The sequence below is a fragment of the Chanodichthys erythropterus genome, chromosome 7 (assembly GCF_024489055.1).
Source record: "Chanodichthys erythropterus isolate Z2021 chromosome 7, ASM2448905v1, whole genome shotgun sequence".
Taxonomy (NCBI): domain Eukaryota; kingdom Metazoa; phylum Chordata; class Actinopteri; order Cypriniformes; family Xenocyprididae; genus Chanodichthys; species Chanodichthys erythropterus.
Window position 1 is genome coordinate 29,926,862 of NC_090227.1, and position 22,143 is coordinate 29,949,004.

The 22,143-nt window shown below is 37.9% G+C and overlaps 1 protein-coding gene across 3 annotated transcripts in view; it reads right to left on the reverse strand.

Moving 5' to 3' along the window:
- Positions 1 to 22,143, reverse strand: part of hipk2 (homeodomain interacting protein kinase 2) — a 124,683-nt gene that overhangs the window by 79,768 nt on the left and 22,772 nt on the right. For 2 of the 3 annotated variants that reach the window (XM_067390120.1, XM_067390117.1), the window contains exon 2: positions 11,297 to 12,437. In XM_067390120.1, coding sequence (XP_067246221.1) covers positions 11,297 to 12,437 — 1,141 coding nt within the window. Of the gene's footprint in view, positions 1 to 11,296; positions 12,438 to 17,149; positions 17,436 to 22,143 lie in introns of those variants that run through there. The other variant, XM_067390119.1, reaches the window with a different exon arrangement.

The window sequence follows — 22,143 nt, forward strand, 5'->3', positions numbered from 1 at the left end:
TATCATTCGAACCGCACCAGAGTTTGCTTGTAAGCGGACCGAGACCATCTTTTCAGCGGTCTCGGCCCGCTTGTTTAGTGCGCACCAGGGTTCGGATGGCAGCGGTCATATATGTTCAAATGAACCGCACTAACCGAGCAATCGCACCGGGGTTCGTTTTAATCGAACCAAACATGACAAGTGTGAACGCACCCTTAGTGTCTAAGGGTGTTTTCACACCTACGGATCGCTTGTTTTGTTCCGAAACAGGGACTAAATTTGTTACAATGTTGCTTTTTTTCTTGGTTCGGTTCGCTTTCACATGGCAAAATTTCAAAGCGTACCAAAATGCTTTAAGGTAAGTCACGTGGGAGTAAAACTGTCCTCTTATTGGTCAGAATTTTCTCTGCGTCATCCATCAAAATAATGATTGACAAGTTCGCTCCATGAGTTTATTGTGGCTTTATTTGTAACTGTTCAGACACACACAAACACTTTATAAATGTAGCCGTCTCTCCCGCAGTTAATTCATATTTGCTGCGGCAAATTCAAACCCGCGCTCTTTCTCTCTCTCTCCGTCTCTGGATTTCCCAGCGCTGTCTAGTAGGCGACCTGTTGTCCGTCTGTCGAGAGAGACCATTTGAATTTTATAATGAAGCAGAGCGGGAATTGAGACTTCGTCGGGACCGCATTCTCGCACGGAGAAGTGTAATTACACACCAGAGGCGATCGTTGGCTTTCAGATATTGTAAATAATGTGCTCACTCACAGAATCAGACATTACTGATTTTTATATCATATTTTCCGTTATGAAATGATATAATTTGGTTCGTTGGTCCGTTAACTGGGTCGATTGCTTTCACATCTCAAGCGAACCGCTCCAGAGTTCGTTTGAAAGCGTACCGAGACCACCTCTTCAAGCAGGTCTCGGTACGCTTGTTTGGTCCGCTTTTGGTGCGCACCCGAGTGCGATTGCTGCTTTCCCACCTGCCCAAACGAACCGCACCAAAGGGGCAAACGAACTCTGGTACGATTCAACCGAACTAAATGAGGCAGGTGTGAAAGCACCCTAAAAGTATGTTCAAATTCAATTGACCATTATGTGCATTAATCCAAAAACAAATTACACTTGTCATCATAATCTTAAAATAAACATGTTAAAGTGACAAGTCATGATTCAAAAAAACAAGGAAATAAATTCACAATGGATAAAATCAAGTCCTGCCCTACATACCTGCCCTTTAATTTCTCGAATATCCTGTTTCACTCAAAAATATGTCACATTATGCAAGTTAAAATACTTTGCCAATAGGAATTCACATTGACTTTACATAAGACATAGAACAGACTCAAAGATCACACTTAAGCTGCATAAAACTGCTGTTTACTACTTTAATAAGGCTGTTAATGTCTAATTCAACACATGCAATGTTTGAGTCACATAGCCCAACTGGTTTTTCCATGGCTAGCATGTCTATGCAGCTAATTGCCTCTCTAATGTTTACCTTAATTAACATTGCTTTGTTTGCTTGTCAATTGAGCCCCGTGAAAAATCTATAAAAGCACACGAAAACTAGCTACACCTACGTTATAAGAGCTCTTAAATCCAATACACCACATGCATTTGTGTTCAATGGATCAAATAACAGCAGAACCGACAGACTGTGGGTTTGCGTTGAGCAGCGTCAGTAAAGATATGAAGAACAGCTGATAGAGTCTGCGTTGCCAGTGCTGACATCCGCTTGTGGAAGCTTTCACGGGGCGTTTGCAGTAGGAGAATGACACCAAAGCCATCGGCAAGCTGCTGAGACTTTGGAAATTTCCTGCTGAGAGTCCTCCCTGCCTTCCACAATCACTTTTACAGCTGATGGCATCTTAAGAGGAGCCTTTTAGGAAGCAAAGTTACGAGAAGGGGAGGGCTGACGGAGGCTTTAGTTAAAAATATGCAAAGGGAACATTTTGTGCATCCTGTCCTATCGAAGGTCGCGGGTAATTGTCCCTCCGATTTAAAAGCACTGCCAAAACAAATAACTGCAGGGAATAGAATGGAAGATGCATGAACAAGCATGTCTTTATATAACAGTTCTGTTGAAAGCCACTGCCTTCGATTGAAATGTTTGGTAACCTTGGTGCAAGGGTCAGCCTTAATTCTCAAGTTTTTCATGAGGTTTAATGGTAGAAGCTGGGTTTAATCTCCTCTGATTCAGCTGTTCTCATCCTCAGTAATAAATCCAGACAGATTGAGAGACACAGAAGTGATTACATTTCTTTTCCTCTTATAGAAGGGTTTGTGGCCTTGTTATGCATTAAAAGGTGAAGTGTGTAATGTCTTAATCACTAAATGGAATTGCAAAAATAATGACCTTTCAAAAAGGTTTCCCAAACACTCCCTCCATCTTCCATTGTTTGGACAAACAGGTCACAACCCCCAGCTCATGCCATTGGTTGGTCATGGGTCAAACAAAACAGTTGTTAAAATATAAATATTAGAAAATACTTAAACTTAATATAACTTATTTGATATAAGCTTAAGTTGAAGTACTAAAATTACAAAAAAAAACCTAAAACTAAAATAGTTAAATTGTTTTACAAAAGATTTAAATAAAAAAAAAATTAAAACTAAATATTAAAAATAAAGTGACTAAATTACTAAACCTTAAAGTAAAATTGAAAATATTAATACATAAATACTATACCACACTGTAAAAATTATTTTAATTTATTTTCTTCAATAATTTCAAATTATTTTCTTAATTCAATAATTAATGTGGTTCAGATAACATAATATTTTGAGTTTCTGTTGATTAAACCAATTGCCTTCATTGTATTAACTCAATTTTTATTTCATTGAACTCAAAATTTTAACTAAGTAACATACTTTTTTAAGTTAAACCAACAATTCTTTTTTACAGTGCAGTATAAAAATAATACTAAAATAACAATGTTTACAACATATAGTAAATGTTTTTCGGTTTTCAGTGATTCAGTTCGATTTGTGAAAAAATTGTCCAGACTATTTTTGTGAAATGGTTCAACCAGTTTATCACAAAAAAATGTTCTTGATTCAGTGAGTCAGCGATTCAATCCAATTCATGAAATAGTTGTTCATACAGTTTTTGTGAACTGGTTCACATTTTTTAAACTTTTTTTAAACTAAAAATGCTTTACTTATAGTCAATTGTATATACTTATTGGTCTAAGAATAGGTAAGGGAAAAAAAAAAAAAAAACTCACACACTTCACCTTTAAGCCAGCAGGGAGTATCTTTGAAAATATCCACACAGATATGATGTATGAAAGGAGATCAACGTTGTATTCTTGTCACACTCTAGATTCACTAGCAGCAGCCATTTAGAAAAGTGTCGGCTGATGATCCTTTCAGAAAACCACAATCTTTCTCTCTCGTTTCCATTATAAGATTTTCCCCTATGAGAGACAGAAGCCCCCCGTTTCAACAGAAGCCTGTATTAAACAGTCAGAGCGTTCCAAGAACAGTGTGATCTTCTCCCAGGACTATATAACTCTGTGGGAGGCCTCTACAGGTGGGTTGCTGCTGGCTACATTTCTGTGTGTGTCCTGTTACTAAAAAATTAGGTGAGAACCAGTTGGTAACAGTAGGCTGATGTCTGATTGAGGTATCTTTTTAGCACAGGAATGCAACACATTGATGCAATGATAATTATAGACCACCTACAAGAGATCTGCAATCATACTGCATGCATGAACTAAATGCATCACTAAATATAGATTTTTTGGTTTTCTGAAGTGGTGCTTTCCATGCAAAACTCTAAAGGCACCCACATACCACAAGATAATCGGGCTGATTTTGGGCCCAATTCTACCATTCCGACAATACTAGGTAAAGTCTTGATTATCTTGATGGTTCAACAGATTATCTTATCAGATTTTCCCATTGTGTGAGGTGTGACAGTTGTAAGAGTCTCTCACATTTTGAAAATCTGATAAGATTTGAAACATTCTTTAGCGTGGGCCAGCCTTAAGGTGTAGTTTGGTTCCAAGGATGTTGCTATGCGGTTTCTAGGGTGTTTTGGCTGTTGCTATGCAGTTGCTAGAGCGTTTTGAGTCATTGATTGGGTGTTGCTATGCGGTTGCTGGGGTGTTTTGGGTGGTTGCACCTAAACATTCTTGCAACCCGAAATAATGTGGACACACTAAGAAATCTAAGACAAAATACACAGAGCAATATTAGTGTTTGCCAAGGCATTGCTATGTGGTTCCTAAAGAGCTCTGAATGATTTTTTGCATGGTTGCTATGGTGTCCTGGGTGGTTGCTAGGTGATGCTTACTTGTCAAAGTCAAAAGAGCATGCACCAAAGTTTCTAGACATGGCTTGGCCTCTCTTTCAATGCAAATTTGAGGGATTTTTTCAGAAAAAAAAATGACTTCTTAATGGGTTTTTATATACAAATATATAAATATCCTTAAAATAAGATAAATGTTCTTGAGAAGCAAGATATTAAAACTTGCTTTCACATACTGTATCTTGAATACACATGTATCTTGTCTTATTGTCTTATTGTCTTTTAACTCATTTGTACTTAAAATAAGTGCAAAACATCTGTCAGTGCAATAAGACGAAATAAACTAATTTTAAAGATGCATTCTCTGAAAACAAATTGTAGTATCTTATGCAGTATTGCTTCAAGTAAACTAAATATTTTTAGATAACTTTCAAATAAGACAAATACTAGTCAAAAAGAGGATTTTTTTTTTTACTATTATTTGGTACTATCATTTCAAAATCATATCATGTCAATAGTATAAAATCAAATGGTTATGCATCAAATTGTAACATATAGGTTTAAGGATTTGAACAAATCCCTAGCACTAAATATGAACAATAGTAATAGTGCTTGCTATGTCTTATTCGCTCTCCCTCTTACTCTCTCTCACTCCAGATGTACAAGGCTGACGGCTGATGCGACTCTGTACAATGTCAGCTTTTTTCTCCTCTTTGTTCCAGCTGGGAGGAAATTAGGAGATCATCTTGTATGTGAACTCCCTCAAGAAAGAGGTCACAAACTCAAAGTAACAGCAGCTCCTGTACCACTCTTCACACTTAACTGACACACTCAATTAATGCACATGGGTAGCTGAAATATACCATATATATCATATGGAAGGGCAATGTCGGTCCTGGAGTGCCACTATCCTGCAGAGTTTATCTCCAACCCAAATCAAACACACCTGGACAGGGTAATCAATGTGTTCAGGACTACTAAAGGCCCGGGTATATTTTATTTTCTGCGTATCCTTTGGTCTTAAAGGGGACCTATTATGCAAAATTCACTTTTACATAGTGTTTGAACATAAATGTGTGTCAGCAGTGTGTGTGTGCACAACCATCCTGTAATGATAAAAACCCACTCCCTCCTAATTTTTTAAATCCACATAAATCATAAGCAGTGTCTCAAAACAAGCCGAGTGCAGATTGTAGCTTTTGTGACATCACAAATGCTAAGGCCTAGGGCTGGACGATTAATCGAAAAGTAATCGAAACCGAAATTCAGAACCTCTAACCGACGTAATTTTCCCATGTCGGTTATTTCGGTTTTTTAATCCTGTTAATACTTCCCCCTTAAAAACATAACTGCGTGTGTAGCCGCGTGACTCCGCCCCGTCCAGTCAGTGGCATAAAAGCAAAACACGGAGGTAAACGCCGGTTCAACACATAGTGATGGCGCGGGAGCGGTGAGCCTTGCGTCTTCACTAAACTTTGTCAGTTGTATTTGTTTTATGGTTTGGACATTCGAGCGATTAGACGATCGGATGTGTATTACTATATCGAGCTACCGCGCTCGCATAGATATATACATATGTCTATGCCGCGCTCACGCAGCTGCATGTGGCACGAACACTCACACAAACAGCTGCGCAAAACGTGAAGATCGCGCGCACACAGAGGAACGCAGAAACTTGTTGTCAGCTTGTTGTCAGCTCGGTCCTGTGATTTATCACTAAAAAAGCTTGGAAACTTTAAAAAAAAGAAAGTTATAGCATCTATTTTTTCTACTTTTGAAGGAACTATTTACAACCCACAGCTTCACAATTAATAGAGAGACGGTATGACTAACAACAAGCAGAAACCTGTAAGAAATGTTACAAACCATAGATAAAATAGCCTAACTGCTGATAGTGAGCTATGATGTCAGATCACTCTTTCAACAGGGAAAAAAAAAAATCCCACCTTAATAGTCAATCATAGGCTATTTACAGTACAAACTTTGTCAGTGAACTATGAGGGCAAAAAAACAAACAAAAAAAACAAATAAAATAATCGTTCATTAATCGTAATCGAGGTAAAATGTTCAATTAATCGAGGTTTTGATTTTAGGCCATAATCGTCCAGCCCTACTAAGGCCCCACCCACGACTGCTGACAGACTCCCCTGTTAGCATAGACCCCGCCCTGGGTGAGCTGTACACAGTCCGCCATGTTTAGCTCCTCGCCAGAGCACTTAACAGCAAGCATTCAAGTGAGAAATTTATTCTTATTAAAAGTTACTAAGTTATTCAATCAAGAGCATTGAGTGATTTTCTGTTTGTCTTTTGTTGTTTGGTTCATATTAATGGCATATACAGCAGTAGGTACTGTATATTACACTGCTTTCACTTTAATACACTGACTGATCTAACATACAAGATTTCTTTACTTGCCGTTTATGTTCACAGAAAACCGACTGTGTTTATCTGAACTTTGTGTGTATTTGACAGTTTAAGCGCAGTAACGCGTGAAACACGGGACGCGCCGTCTGACAGCCAGCTTTCTGTGCGCGTGCTTCGGATGTGTTTTTGACAGAGTATCCAAGGCAAAAGCTTGTAGGCTCCGCCCTCTTCTGGAAAGATGGGTGGGGAGCAACGGTTCATTTGCATTTAAAGATACATGCATGAATACAGCATGTTTTTCCTTACACTCAAAAATGGGCATTTACAATATGGTATAATTAGGGCTGTGACAGTAGGCATGACAACCACGCCACCGAGGAGTGTCACCAGCGGTAGTGTGACATTTTATATATATGTATAAAATATATATATAAGAGGTCGCGTTAACCGAAAATCATTGATGACATTTTTTTAGCAGTGACGGAAAAAATCTGCAGCCCGTCCGTCATTTTGACAGATTATGTAACTTGTAACTGTAATTCCCACCCCTGTCCAGTAGGTGGTGAGTGCGCTCCAGTGTGGCAGCAGAGCGCAAGTTCAGTATCAAGAATAAAATGAAAACAGACGAGCACCGTAGTTTAAGTCAATTTTATAATAATAAAGTTACTTATGCTTACTTGCATAATTAAGTTTTCTTATTTTTCTTACTGACTATAAGTTTATGGTCAACGAATGGCTTTTCTGAGGTATATTGTTACATGAAATTGTTTGCAACACTGATGACTGATGTGATACAGATTTCGGTTAGCTACATCTTTCAACATATTTTTTGATTTTCATTCATGTTTATTTCGTTCTTACAGTAGTAAAGAGGAAATGGTGATCGCATTCACTCACAATCCTTGACAAGTGTTCAAGATAACAGAAAAGTGACGCAGTATTTGATCAACTTTCTTTTCATAGTATAAATAAATGCATAGCCTATGCCTATTTGCTTATCCTGTAGGTTCATGAATAAAAATGAAAATGTTGATGAAATCAGAAGCTATTAAATGACTTGAGATCAATATATATAAATTCAAATGACGGGTAATTATTGATTATGATGGATTTTTTTACGATTCTGTCCATCAAAATGACGGTGAAATGCAAGTCTAACACAACCTCTGATTTAATATATTTATTATATTATATTATATTATATTATATTATATTATATTATATTATATTATATTATATTATATTATATTATATTATATTATATTATATTATATTATATTATATTATATTATATTATATTATATTATATTATATACACAACCAAACCCCGACCCCCTTTGGACCCCACCACCGCAACACCGGCGGTTGTTGGTGATTTACCACCGCGGTAGTAAAAGTTTGCCACCGTCACAACCCTAGGTATAATAAATTATCTTTGAGGTATTTTGAGCTGAAACTTCACAGACACATTCTGGGGACACCTGAGAATTATATCTTGTAAAAGGGGGCATAATAGGTCCCCTTTAAGGCTACAGGCAGGTGAGTTTTTTATTTTTTTTATCAGGGTAAGAGCTAAACTCTGCAGGACAGTGGCACTCCAGGACAGACGTTGCCCATCCCTGCTCTGTCAGAACATGCTTTCCCTAAATAAATGTATAATTTAGAATATGTATTCTTGTTGAGGATCAAAGGACAATCATGGTGCATTCCAACGTTCAGAAAAAATGTTTATGCAGATTATTTGTACATCCTGGTGGAAATGTTCTTCACCAAACTGGGACAGAAAATAAATTAAATTCTCATTTACATTGACCTTGAGCCAAAAGCATGCTGTTTTCAGTCTATTTTGATCTCAGATCTTTCCCTACGAGCAAACCGATTACATCAGCACAGCTGGGAAAAAGAAGGGAGCAGTCAACAACACACTTGTTGATAGTTTCCACTCACTTCAGCAATTTACCAAACATGACCAAGTGGCCGGTTGCCTTTACAAGCCTCAAAGCATTCGCAAAACTCAAACGATAGCCTATCTGCTCTCATTTAGTAATTATGCCGGTGGCATCCTAAACGTAACACATCTGGCAGCTCTTAGACTGACTCATTCCCCTGTGTTTGATTTCTCTCAGGGTGGCTGTGTTGTCATCCACCGAACCTAACCTACTGTTGGCCTACCAGAGGCTATCCAACAGAGCAAGCTTCTGTGTGAACCAGGTCTAAGTCTACAAAAAACGGCTCAATCTGGCCCGTGTAACCCAAACAAGGCTATAGGTAAATGAAAGAGTTGACTGGAAAAAAAATAAGCAGCTTTCAAGTGAGGCATCTGTTTCTAATGTCGGCGCTCTGGTGTGGATTACAGGGAAGTATTGCCGGGGAACTGACGGTGACCCCATATCTCTATCCTTAGGGAGATGGTTAGTAGCGATGAGAGCACTGGATTCAGGTTGGGAGGAGGGGAGTGAATCGAAATGAAACTGACCCCCTGTTTACAATCAACTTGATGCTGCATTTCTTTAGGGTTTTTTATTCAAAAGCACAATATACTGCTTTTTTTGTACTAGGAACTCTAAAAGGTGGAAAGAATGGATTCAAAATAAACAACAACAAAATACTTCCAGCTGTAAATATCTTCCAGGTGCTGCCACCATGAAGCTGTACCATGCTGTAAAACACAGTAAACTGACTATTTTAATCTTCAAAGCAGAACTCAACATGTGTTTTATCACATTAAATAAGATAAGGAATCAGGTTCTCAGCAAGCCATTGAATTTTATGACCTTCTCTAAACGCACGTGTTGAGGAAGTTCTGGAGATTTTTAACATACACACCACAAGAATAAAATCTGAATATGCGCACTTCCCTACTACACAGTATGCAAAAAGTAAATCAAAGGTATAGGATGTCTGCATACTCAGTATTCATGATACAGTAGAGGAACAATACCTGGATGATGTACAACACACTGCAAAAATGAATTCTCATTAGTGTTATGAACTTAATATGTAATACTGAATAAGATATTAAAATATTTAAAATATTTTCACAGATTGTATCTTGAATATACATTAAGTGTGTTGTCATAGGCTTAAAAACAAGTGTAGCGAGATGAAATACACTTGTATTAAAGACACATTTTCTGAAAACACATCTTAGTATCTTATGCAGTGTTTCCCAAGTGCATGTCACTGTTAGATAACTAGAAAGGAAGACATAAATACTTATTAAGAACAGGATTTTTTGCAGTGCAAGTAGACTTGTTGGTATCCTTATAAGGCCACGAGAGCCATAAGATTTAAGAAAGAAAAATGGAAAATGAGGGAAAACTGTGAGACGGGAGTGATTCAGGCACCAAAACGTTGTTCTGCATGGTTAAACTCTACTTTTTTAACAATCTTTCCTTTAAATTAGCAAGACAAAATACAGTCATACCCAAATCACAAAACCAGCATTAATGGGCCAGATTTACTAACAGCTTGCGCCAATGCAAACCGTCTTTTGGCTTAAACAAAAATATACTGTGAGTATTTACTAAAGACAAAAAGTGAGAAATTAGCAATGAAATGGCTTGGACAGTTATTTTTAGAGTTATCGCATATTCAGATGCAAAATTTATGGAAGGAAAGTATCTGAATCATGCAACGTCATTTACTAAAGTTTGCGGTAGTCAATTTACTGGTATTTGCGCAATTATTTAATGCCCAAAAAAAGCATGTCTTAACCCATTTTGAGCTTGGCATGGCTGCAATAGTTTCTGCTAGGTGGAGGCGCTGCAAAGAGGAGAGTGATTTTTCTCCACTAGATTTATTTGTAATTTATTTGGAATGCCAAAGGAAGATGTTATCCGAACATATCGATTACCAAGCCACGATATTTTTAATTTGCTGCAACCCTATGCTAATTTGCACTGCTTTTGGTAGATTGAGTTGGTCATTACGGAAATGAGCTGGCTGCGTATGTGTTCTTTAATTTGCGAATTGTAGATCACCAGCAGAACTTGTCACTCTCATCTGTGCTATTATGTGATTGCGGTCTCACGTTAATTTGCCCTGTTTAGTAAATCTGGCCAAAAACCTTATGTAGTATTGCTTCTCAAGTCATTTTTTCTTGTTTAACTGGAAAACAAGTTAAAAAGGTCACATTAAATACTCAATAAGAAGTAATTTTTGCAGTGCAAGTCAAAGTACATCCGGGTCAAAGAGCAATTTAAAAATGGCGGAAGCAGTTAATCCAGAGGTGCGTCCCAATTCACGTACTTATGCACTATTCTATGATGTTTTTAAGTACATATAGTGAGAGTACTGCAGTCACACAGAAAATTCCAAAAAGAAAAAGTGCACTTTAAATGATGATGATGTGTGGAATGTTGCAGCTTTAATTACGTTGAGGAGGGGGAGGGGGAATCATACATTTTGTTTAAATGACAAAAACATGTAAAATTCATACACTACATGGATGAGTACATAGTGCATAAGTGCATAGTGTATAGTGTGTCATTTGGGATGCAACTCTGGAATTTATTTATACTACACGCCTATAAGAAGAGAAATTAGTCATTAAAGTCAGTACATACTACAGAACTACAGGAATCTTGACACAGGCAGAGTAACCATTCACAAACCAAAACTAACACTTTACAGTGAACATTTGATGAGTAGCAATCCATACAAAGGGCATGACAACATAAGCGCCTTACCTATAGTATCTAGACTGCAGGTAGGTGGAGCACACCGCTTTGGAGACGTGACTAGCAGAGCCAAAGTCGATGACCTTGACCCTGTAGGGTTGGCGGGCTGGGTCTACGAGCATGATGTTCTCAGGTTTCAAGTCGGCGTGGATCAGTCCGAGGCTCTTGAGCTTCATGAGGGCAGTGGCCACCTGCTGCAGGATCGGTCGGATGTACTTGAGTGGCAACGGACTGAACTTGTTCTGCTTAAGGAAGTCGTACAGGTTCTGCTCCAACATCTCGAAGACCAGGCACGTGTGGTTCTTGTGCTGGAAGCACTCGTACGCTCGAACAAAGTTGTAGTCATCCGCGCTCTCTGTGCTCAGCCGAGCCAGTATGCTCACTTCGATCTGGCCCTGCCGCGCATACGAAGGGTGGTTCTTGAGGATCTTGATGGCCACGATCTCACTGGTGCCACGTTTCCAGCACTTCACCACCTGCCCGAACGTCCCTCGACCAAGGAACTCCAGCACCTCGTAGGTGTTGGTCATGGAGCAGAGTACCTCGTGCTGCAAGAGCTGGTAGTCGCCCTCGCTGTTGGCGCCGCTGTTCTTGGACGTCGCTGTGGTGGAGGCGGTCGCCGTCGCGACGGTGGCCCCGCTCTGCGTGTTGTTCTGGATCATGGGTGCAGGCGGCTGCTGCTCCTCAACCACGTGCACGCTACTCCCGCTGCCGTTGTTGTTGTCCAGCTCCTCGCTTTTCCGCTTAAGCCCGCATCGCTGGTACGTGTCCAGCAGACTGACGGTGCTGCGGCGCGTCAGATTGTGGCCTCCGCTGCCGCTTCCGCTACTACCGGTGCTGCCCAACAGTTGACCAGCCGCCCCAGATGTGCTGCTGGCCGAGGCCACCACGATGTGCCCCGAGCCGGCCGGGAAGAGGAGGGCCTGTTCGTAGGACAGGGAAGAGTTGGAGACCTGGAGACTGGCGGCGTTGATGCCCACTGGGGCGACTGAGACACTCTGCTTGCTGTTCTGACTGTAGACCTTGCTGTGCGTGCCGTACCCTGTCATATCCCAGTTGCAACTCTGCTCCACCTTCAGTTTCTTCACGCTAAAGAAGGCACTTGACTGGAGAGTGTGAGGGGAGAAGACTTGCACTTGCGAGGCCATACCTGAAAAACGAGAGGGAGGGAAGAAAGAGAGAGGGGGAATGTGAAACTTGGATTGAAACTCGAGCATAAGCTTTAAATAAAAATCCTACAGGTCATGGCAGGCCAGTTTAATAGAGTCAGAGTCCAGATGCTTACTTATAAAATAGCCGTTGTACAAATACCTTGCACACTTTTGGTTTGATTGCTCAGCAGTGTTCAGACTTGAAACTAAAGTTGATAGAGTCAGCTTCAGGGCAGCACCTGGACTGATTTCACTATATATATATTTATGAACAGTTCTACATAGAATGAATCCATGTTGTGTGTAAAAAACCTTGATATGTGTATTTTCCAATTACATTCGAAGCTTGACTGCTCTTGTTGCAAATCTAGCCTCTTATTTTATGTATTACCTTGACAAATTTGATGAAAACATTTCCAGACGTTAACTAAATCTTAAAAAAAAAAAAAAAAAAAAAAAAACATCTTTTTGGTCATTTATTTTTAAATTAAAAAAAAAAAAAAATGTTTTCTTTTAGGTTCTGATTAGTCTGTACTAGAAATAAATCATTTTAAAAAAAGGAACCTCTTCTATCGACTATATACACAGTGCAAATCTGCAGTGAATTGGCCCAAAATGCAATATTAATGTACGAGATGAAAATATTGATTCTTTACCCCCAGGATTTCTGTAAAAACCTTGTGCTATGTAAGGACCACCAAAAAGGCAGAGACCATGTCAAACCCAAGGCCATTTGCGTGAGTCTCAAGGAATGATTGCAATTTTCTCCCAAAAAAAAAAAAAAAAAAGCATGGTAGCCCATGCATGCAACACACTGCACCATTTACCTCAGGGAGATGCACATCACTTTTCCAGAGGCATTTGAAAAAGAAACAGCACTTGAAGCTGAAACATCTGAATAACATCTCAACATCAGATCCTCAAAACAAAACAACATAAGCAGAACTGAGCAGGATTTGGGCTTCTGGGAACTCTCCGTGCTTCAGAACAGACAACGCTTCTCCAAGCAAACAACAGTCCAGAAATAGCCCTGACGAACGGCACTGTTTGTAGTGCTAAAATAATGATTACAGTACAGAGAGGATTACATGCAGAGCACGCTGTAATGCACTATTTACAGAATCTCCAAAGTGGCCTGAATTAGCGCACTAGGAAATAAAAAGGCTCCTTCAGTGTGCATTTCACGCCACACATGCATATCAGTTCATACCTAAACTGCTACTGTAATGCACAAAAAGATCATTTTAAAAGGGGCAGATTTCAGCAATTTTACCATTATCACTCTAATAACTATGTTCCATGGAAAACATAAGAGCAAAAAGGTTTGAAATGACATGAGGGTTAGTAATATTTTTCACAAATCTTCTATCTTGACAGCAGAACCAAAGCTATCTAGAATATCTCTATCCCAAGTCTCCACAAAGGATGTTAAATATACAATAGATCTCTTATGATGTTTTCCATACAAAATGAATCTCTATAAGAATAATTACTTTTTCCTTTGTGGTCTCATCTTACAAGCAGATAATGAATCTCATTTGGTTTGAGGAATTTCTTGACGCAAGAAAATTCCCAAGACAGGAAACATACAGAGGAAACTTTACATGAACACTTCATCATTGTCATAATTCTTGATAGTTACAGTTTCAAAATTACCTTTCTGCTTCTCTACTTTCTTTTACTTTTCAACCCATCTTTGCTCCTTCTACTGGACCTCTAACGTTTGACAGTGCCATTGAATATTTTCAATAGTCATCTGGCTTTAGCTTTAAAGCCAAGAGATTTTTGGGCTTTAAAAGTTGATTAAATGCTGACTATACAGTTCATACTACATACACACTGTATATCTTAGACTTTATACCATAAATCCCCTCTAACCTATATTACATATGCACTATTCATAATCTATAGCTTCAACCAAAACAGCCTGCACTGCAGATCCTATAATCTTTGAATTTCATATATCAAATATATTGAATATACCAAATGCATAATCTATTTACCACTATATAGACTACAAGATTATATAAAATGTATTAAACGTTGTCATTTAAATTGAAAATAAATAGGACCTCACTAGTAATTTGTTGATGGAGCAAGTAATGAAGAACATCCGCTATTACGATTAGGAGCAAGGGACCTATGTTAATCCCATAAGCTACTAGGCCAGATGTCACTCCTTGGATTACGCTTTTCTTTGCCAGGTCTTTACGTTAAAAATAATTTGTACATGGTCAGTGGCTCTGAGTATGAGTATGTGTGTTTGTAGAGGTAGGTACGGAGCTTGGGAAGTAATAAATCCCTCACAGCAGCGGCTGATCAGATGGAACATCCCTGGAATTCTTTGCGTCAAACACAAGTGGTAATCTAGTCTCGCGGGCAGCTGACACATTCAGATTGCCACTGTGCAACAAGTCTGCTATCTAACACATCACGGCTCATCATGTTTGTTTTGGGAAATTTTAATACAATCCGGTCTTACAGAGTACCTTAAAATCTATGTCTCGCCATGTTAAACTCTGGACACATCACATGGTAGGAACCAAAGTGGACATCTAAATCCTAACCTGACTTTGAACCAAGGCTGTGCGCCATTGAGAACTGAATTAAGAATGCCTTTTAAATTCCAGTTCAATACCTGCATTTGAATTAAGGTAGCAAACAGAATTTGAATGTCAAGAAGTAAGTTAACTGGAAGAATTAAAGAATTTAAGAATTAAAATTAATTGGAAACGTAACAATTCTGAAACAACTCTGAAAAATGCTGGGTTAAAGATGGGTTGAAAATGGACAAACCCAGCGGTTGGGTTAAATGTTTAGGCTGTTTTATTTAACCCAACTATTATTACTATATGGCTGCCTTAAAATGAACCCAAAATAGGTTGGAAATTAAAAATCAGACACATAATTACTAGAGGCAACAATAATAAATCAAAAAGGTGAACATTTGCTAATAAGCAATTTAATAAATGTTTATTGTTTAATTATTATTCATTAAACTTAATAAATGTTTATTTATTAAACACATTAATAAATGTTAATTTCCAATAACAAGTAATAAAGTAATTTTTAATCAATAGTTGAGTTAAATAAAACTACCAAGCATGTTGGGCAAACATTTAACCCAACCGTTGGGTTTGTCCATTTTCAACCCAACTTTGGTTGATTTTAACCCAGCATTTTTTACAGTGTAGTCTAAAAAAGCAAGTCCGAGTTGAACAATAGCATAAATAGAATGATGGAATGGTAGATTGCTGGAACGATAGTTAAAACTAATAGAAGTATAAAGAGAGAGATAGAACAATAGATAGATACTGTAGATACTGTAGAAGAACATTTTTGAACACAGACATGTTGTTAACTAAACTCCCTCTGCAGTAATTTCATTTAAAGAGTTCAAATGGTCAGAATGTTATCTTCAAACAACAATGCATTCATTCCAATTCAACTTCAGTAACCCTGTAGCTGTTTAATGTGAGACCAGTTCAAGTATTTACAGCCAGAGACCATCCTGAGAATGATGTTTATGAACTGATAACCTCAACGGGTGAAGTTTACATGAATTTCTGAACTCTGCAGTGAGAATACAACCAGTCCGGTCCATTGTTTCATATTTACAATGCTGGAATGCTTTTCATAATGCCAGCCAGCTTTCAGCATATACCTCACACAGAGCGGCCGGTTTAATGCACTGCCACCGAGCATACCAAAGGGTTATTCATCTGCTCTATACAAGCAACATGTTGAAATGCTAATGGTCAGTTTATTGAAGGAAGAACTAGACTGTTTGTCCAAGGTTGGATAATCTACTTTTCTTTTCTTTTTTTGAAGGAATGAAGAGATCAAGAATTAAATACAGGCAACAGTCCAAAGCTTGTTTACTCTTTTATGGAAAAAAAGGTACATGAAAAAAAAAAGATTTATAATTCATATAAACATATACAATCTGGCTGCTGTCAGGCTAAAGGGTTAAATGCAAACAAAGGACCATTTCCTACAGAGGTTTGCTTTGTCTCTATACGATCCAGGCATTTGGGAAAATTGTCCAGGGAAGAAATCAGTGGTTAATGAATTGACCTCCGCTTGTCTAGACAAAGCATTATCCCCTGTGGCTCCGAGCGATGCCTACTGTAGCATACCATCAGGGGGGTGGAAGCACAGGAAGCATATGTCTTTGAAAAACATAGTTTTTACATGTTTCTTCCTTTTAAGTCCTTTACTACCTGCCTTTCTATGAGATCTAGTCATTTTTTAGGTATCTTGTTTCTCCAGGTCTGGACTGATCTTTTCCAGCTCTCCAATCCTCCATTTATTTTACCACTCAATCCCTTTCTGCCGTCTCCCGACACTCTTGCAATCAAACAATCTCTCTCTACTGACCTCCCCCTGCACATCACTTCTTTCTTTGCTCTCCTTTCCTCTTCTATCCTCCGGCATTGTTTTTTTTGTGTGGTTTTCTGGCATGACAAATAATTGTACTCTCAATAACTGTACACTCACTCATTGAATAAAACAATAATTTAAAATTACTTTTTACATTTTTATAACAATAAAATAAAGAAGCAATAATAAAAATATCTCCTCACTCCCTAACTAGCATCCACTCCCTCCTCTCTCAAACATCGTCTAATAAAACCCTGTAGTTCCACAGAGAGTGAGAGCAGGAAACCTCTGGCTATTGTCTCTATTCATAACACGGTGTATCTCTCACCTCCAGAGCAGAGCAGAGCAGGGCCAGCGCACTTCAGAGAGCTCTGAGAGGCTGGGAGCGCACATTTCGTGCAGTGTGTTGAAGATAGGAAGAGTGCCAGCAGGAAACGAGACACACCGCTCACAGGAGCATTTCTTAGGCTGTTTATTTCTCCGCCTGAATGTGAAGCTCACTGGTCTTGCTCATCTCTTCCAACCACAAGACCTCCAGAGAGAGAGAGAGAGGTTGATAGAGAGAGATGTTCACACACAGCATATGCTGCAGGATATTGACCACCCAGTCCTCATTTAGCGATCACATCCAAACCTATTTATGGAACGAAAGAGGCAGCTACAGACACACACGAGCACAACATAAATAAAGCATTACCACTTAGCGCTAATGTTTTACTAGCTAAGCTCTATTATGGTGTGCGTGAATCACATAAATATGTGCATGCAGGCGCAAGCTGCTCGCTTACACTTGAAACAGACCTGGCCATTTGGAAACAAAATCTGATCTCTTTAATATCTCTCAAAAGACAGCATTGAGCCTAAACTGAGAGCAAACTGAGACTTTTTGCAACATCTTATACTTCTAAGATTTTTATTAAGAGGACCCGAGTAATCTCACATGTATCTCCACTAGAGTTTCAGAAGAGAACTTAACATCTCAAACTGTTATTAAATTAGCCAAGATACCAAAGTTATCAATCAAAAATCTAAAAATTAAACTGTGCCTGATATCTAGTCAGTTTTGATACAAACATGAAATCATTCAAAACCCGTAAGACCTTCATTCATCTTCAGAACACAAATTAAGATATTTTTGATAAAATCCGATAGCTCCGTTGCCGGAAAGATAATTAACACTTTCAGATGCCCAGAAAGTTACTAAAGACATATTTAAAACAGTTCATGTGACTACAGTGGTTCAAACTTAAAATGATGAAGCGACGAGAATTTTTTATTTTTTGTGCGCCAAGCTATACGAATCTTTTGTTTTGAATCAGTGGTTCGAAGCGTGTATCAAACTGCCAAAGTCACGCCCCCCAGTGGTGAACCATTGACATTTCGAAACACTTATGACATAATGAAGCTGAAATCACGTGACTTTGGCAGTTTGATACGCGCTCCAAACCACTGATTCGAAACAAAGATTCGTAAAGCTTCGAAACTTCATGAAGGAGCTTGTTTTGAAATCGTCCATCACTAGATATTGTTGAATAAAGTTATTATTTAGTTTTTTTGCCGCACAAAAGAAAATGTTCTCGTCATAATTTTAAGTTTGAACCACTGTAGTCACATGAACTGTTTTAAATATGTCTTTAGTAGCTTTCTGGGCATCTGAAAGTGTTAATTATCTTGCTGGCAATGGAGGCCTCACTGAGCCATCGGATTTTATCAAAAATATCTTAATTTGTGTTCTGAAGATGAACGAAGATCTTACGGGTTTTGAACGACATGAGGGTGAGTAATTCATGACACAATTTTTATTTTTGGGTGAACCAACCCTTTAATATTTTGAATTATCTTTTAAATTTTTCATATTTTCATTTTTTCAATTCAATTTCAATTTCAGTTTAAGTTTTGTTAGAATAATAGATTGCTAGAACAATAGTAGAACGATTGACAAAACTAACAGAAGTATAAAGAGAGAGCAATAGAACCATATAGATCAATAGTTAGAGACAGAACAATAGATAGAACGATTGGTAGAACGACTGATAGAAAGATAGATCAATAGTCAGAGTCAGACAGACAGACAGAACAATAGAATGATTGATAGAATGACAGATAGAACAACAGTCAGACAGACAGAATTATTTAAAGTCTTAATTTTATAGTGCTATGCGCTTACTGTATGTCAAAAAATGTTTCCCATGAAATTGTAGGAGAAACATCCAAGACCTCCATTAGGAATCCTGAGCTATGAAAGAGCAACCGCTGAGCGATGGGTTAAATGGAAATGGATGGTGCAGAATGAAGTGGGACACAGACGCACACGTGCACGTTATGCCCTAACTTGACCCATTAGCGGGGTGTTTGTGTGCTATTTAGTCGGGACAGTTTTGTCTAGGTGTTAGTGGGCAGGATGGCTAGAGCAGCTGGGGCTGAGAACAGCTAAAGCCATTGACATGTGTTCTGACGGCCTTTGAGAAAGACAAACAAATAACACACACTGTCACACACAGGCTTTATGACCTCTCCAACCAGCCTGTTAGTGACTGCTTATCAAGGCTGTGTGTGAGAAGAGAGGAAGCCATATGTTTAGAAAGGGCTATAGAAGACATATGGAGAGAGCATCATGGGAGTTTGCGAGATAACTGCGCTTACGAAGCTTCTTCAGGGAAACCTTAAAGGAACTCTTATGAAAATTTGCATTCTTGCACAGTAACAAGTTTAATATTTAGATGTAGATTTAAGTCAGTAAAATGTTAATAAAAAGTTAATTGTGTTTATAAAAGTTATTGTGTTTTGTTAACTAAAAGATGACCATTGATTTTTATTACTATTATAAGTAGTATTATTTTAATGTATTACTGATTTTTTTTATTTATTATTTTCTATTTATTTTTCTTTTGTTTTACATATTATGTTTATTTATTATGTTTTACTAAGTAGTAGTAGCAGCAAAAGTGGTAGTATTTTAATTTATTATTATTGGTTATTTCATTTGTTAATTCTATTTATTTATAATTTTATTTATTATATTTACTAATTGTTATGTTTCACTGACTATTATTATATTATTATTATTATATTATTATATTATTATATTATTATATTATTATATTATTATTATTAGTAGTAGTAGTAGTAGTAGTAGTAGTAGTAGTAGTAGTAGTAGTAGTAGTAGTAGTAGTAGTAGTAGTAGTAGTAGTAGTAGTAGTAGTAGTAGTAGTAGTAGTAGTAAAAGTATTTAAATCAATATATAATGGTCAGTGAAACAACAATTAGTAAAAACATAATAAATAGCATTATAAATAAATAGAATTAACAAATAAAATAACCAATAATAAAACATTAAAATACTATCACTTCTGCTGCTGCTGCTACTGCTACTAATACTACTAACTAATAATAAATATTATAAATATTAAAAAGTAAAAGATACAATAAATAACTGTAAATAATTACATTAAATAATCTTTAATAAATAGAATAATAAAGTAAAATACTATTACTACTATTATAATAATGAGGATTCTCATCCAATAACATCAGGCTCAAAAACTCTTTTTGAAGTGTAGTGGGGAGCTCACAGTAGCCACTTTCATGTTTCAGGACCAGCTGACTAACTAAGTTTCAAGAACAAGTACACGATAAGAAGCAATTTGTACAACCCCGTTATCAGACCATTACAGTAACAGTATCGATACACTCCTGCTGCCACCCACAAGCATTTACCAGCACCACTAGTCAAACATTATTTTATTTGGCAGTCTCTGGAATGTCTGAGGTACAATAACAAACCATGTCATTGTCTGTTGCGGTGTGTATGTGTACCTGCGAATATATGTTTTGCAGGTTTTTGCTGCACTTCAAAAGAACAAGACCTAAGCAACATGCCAGAGTCTAACCACAGAGCCAAGCCAGGTACAGATGAAACGAGATTCAGGCACAGAGTGCAGACAACACATGCACATGCAGAGCACATCCTGCAGCTGTGGCGCTCAAAGCACGTATAAACGTGGCGTCCATTGTGATTCTCTACCCTGACAAAACAACTGCTCTTAACCACATACAAGTTAAAAGCAGCCTCTGAATTAACAAAATAAGCTTATTTTGAACAAAAGTGTTATCAAAGTGAATTTGTGTGCGTTCCTTAAACAAAAAGCAGCCGTTCATGAAAGCATATCCTCTTTAGCGCTATTTTAACACTGTGTGATTTTCTGGAATTCTGAACATCTGTCATTCGCTGGTTCAGTTTGTGTTTTCCATCAAGTATAATCTTAACACAAATGGCGGTTCTGGAGAATACCACAGAGATAAACAGACACGGCTAATACGCCAAAGTCCTCACAGGCGAGTTCTTCAGGATACATCATGACCGCTTTTTCCGGCACATACATCACAGTCCAGGGAGAGTGCGTACTGTATGTGCGTGTGTGTGTGTGTGTGGCCGACCTCTATAACCCTACAGCAACTTGTACGGAATGATGGGAAGGCATTAAAACTCTTAAAGGGGACATAGTATCATGGAAAACAGGAATACATACTCCCAAAACACCTATTAAAGTCCACTCAGACAATAAGAACAAAAAATGATTAATTCAGAGTCATATTAAAGTGCCCCAATTATGCTGTTTTAAAGGTTACTATTTTGTTTTGGAGGTCTCCTATGTATTTTATTTTTCCCATAATATACATTGCAGCATCAACACTTTTCTCACAGTGTCTGAAACGTAAAGTATTCGGTGTCTCTAGTCTAAATCCCTCCTTTCTGAGAGCCTGCTCTGCTCTGATTGGTCAGATGACCCAGTCTGTTGTGATTGTTCTACCCCTTACAGCACGTGTCGGAAAAGAACCAGCCAAAAACATATCTGAATTTGTTACAAACCTGCGTAGAAAGTAAGACTGGGATTACTGACGACTTGTTTCAGGCAGTTCAGAATTCCATTTGTATTGCACTTTGATTTTTGAAACTGGTCAGACCTTTTATATGCATAAACAGCTATGTTCCACACTACATGAAATGTAATGATAATAGAGGCACTTTAAAGTAACCTTCAGTACCTCAGCATATGACCATCTACGTTTACATAACAGCAATTCAGTATTTAGCAACTTGGACCACCATATTGAACTATGCTGGTACATGAAGGTTAGACAATCATAATGGAGGTCATTTATAGATAGAAGTCTTAAAGGTACAGTAGCAAAACAGCCTGTTTATTCTTATTGCTCATAGAGAGGGTGAAAAAATGTCATGTTTTGGTGCAAGAAACCTTGACTAACATTATAAGGAGGAAAAATAATAAATAATGGTACAAAAGTATGATATGTCCCCTT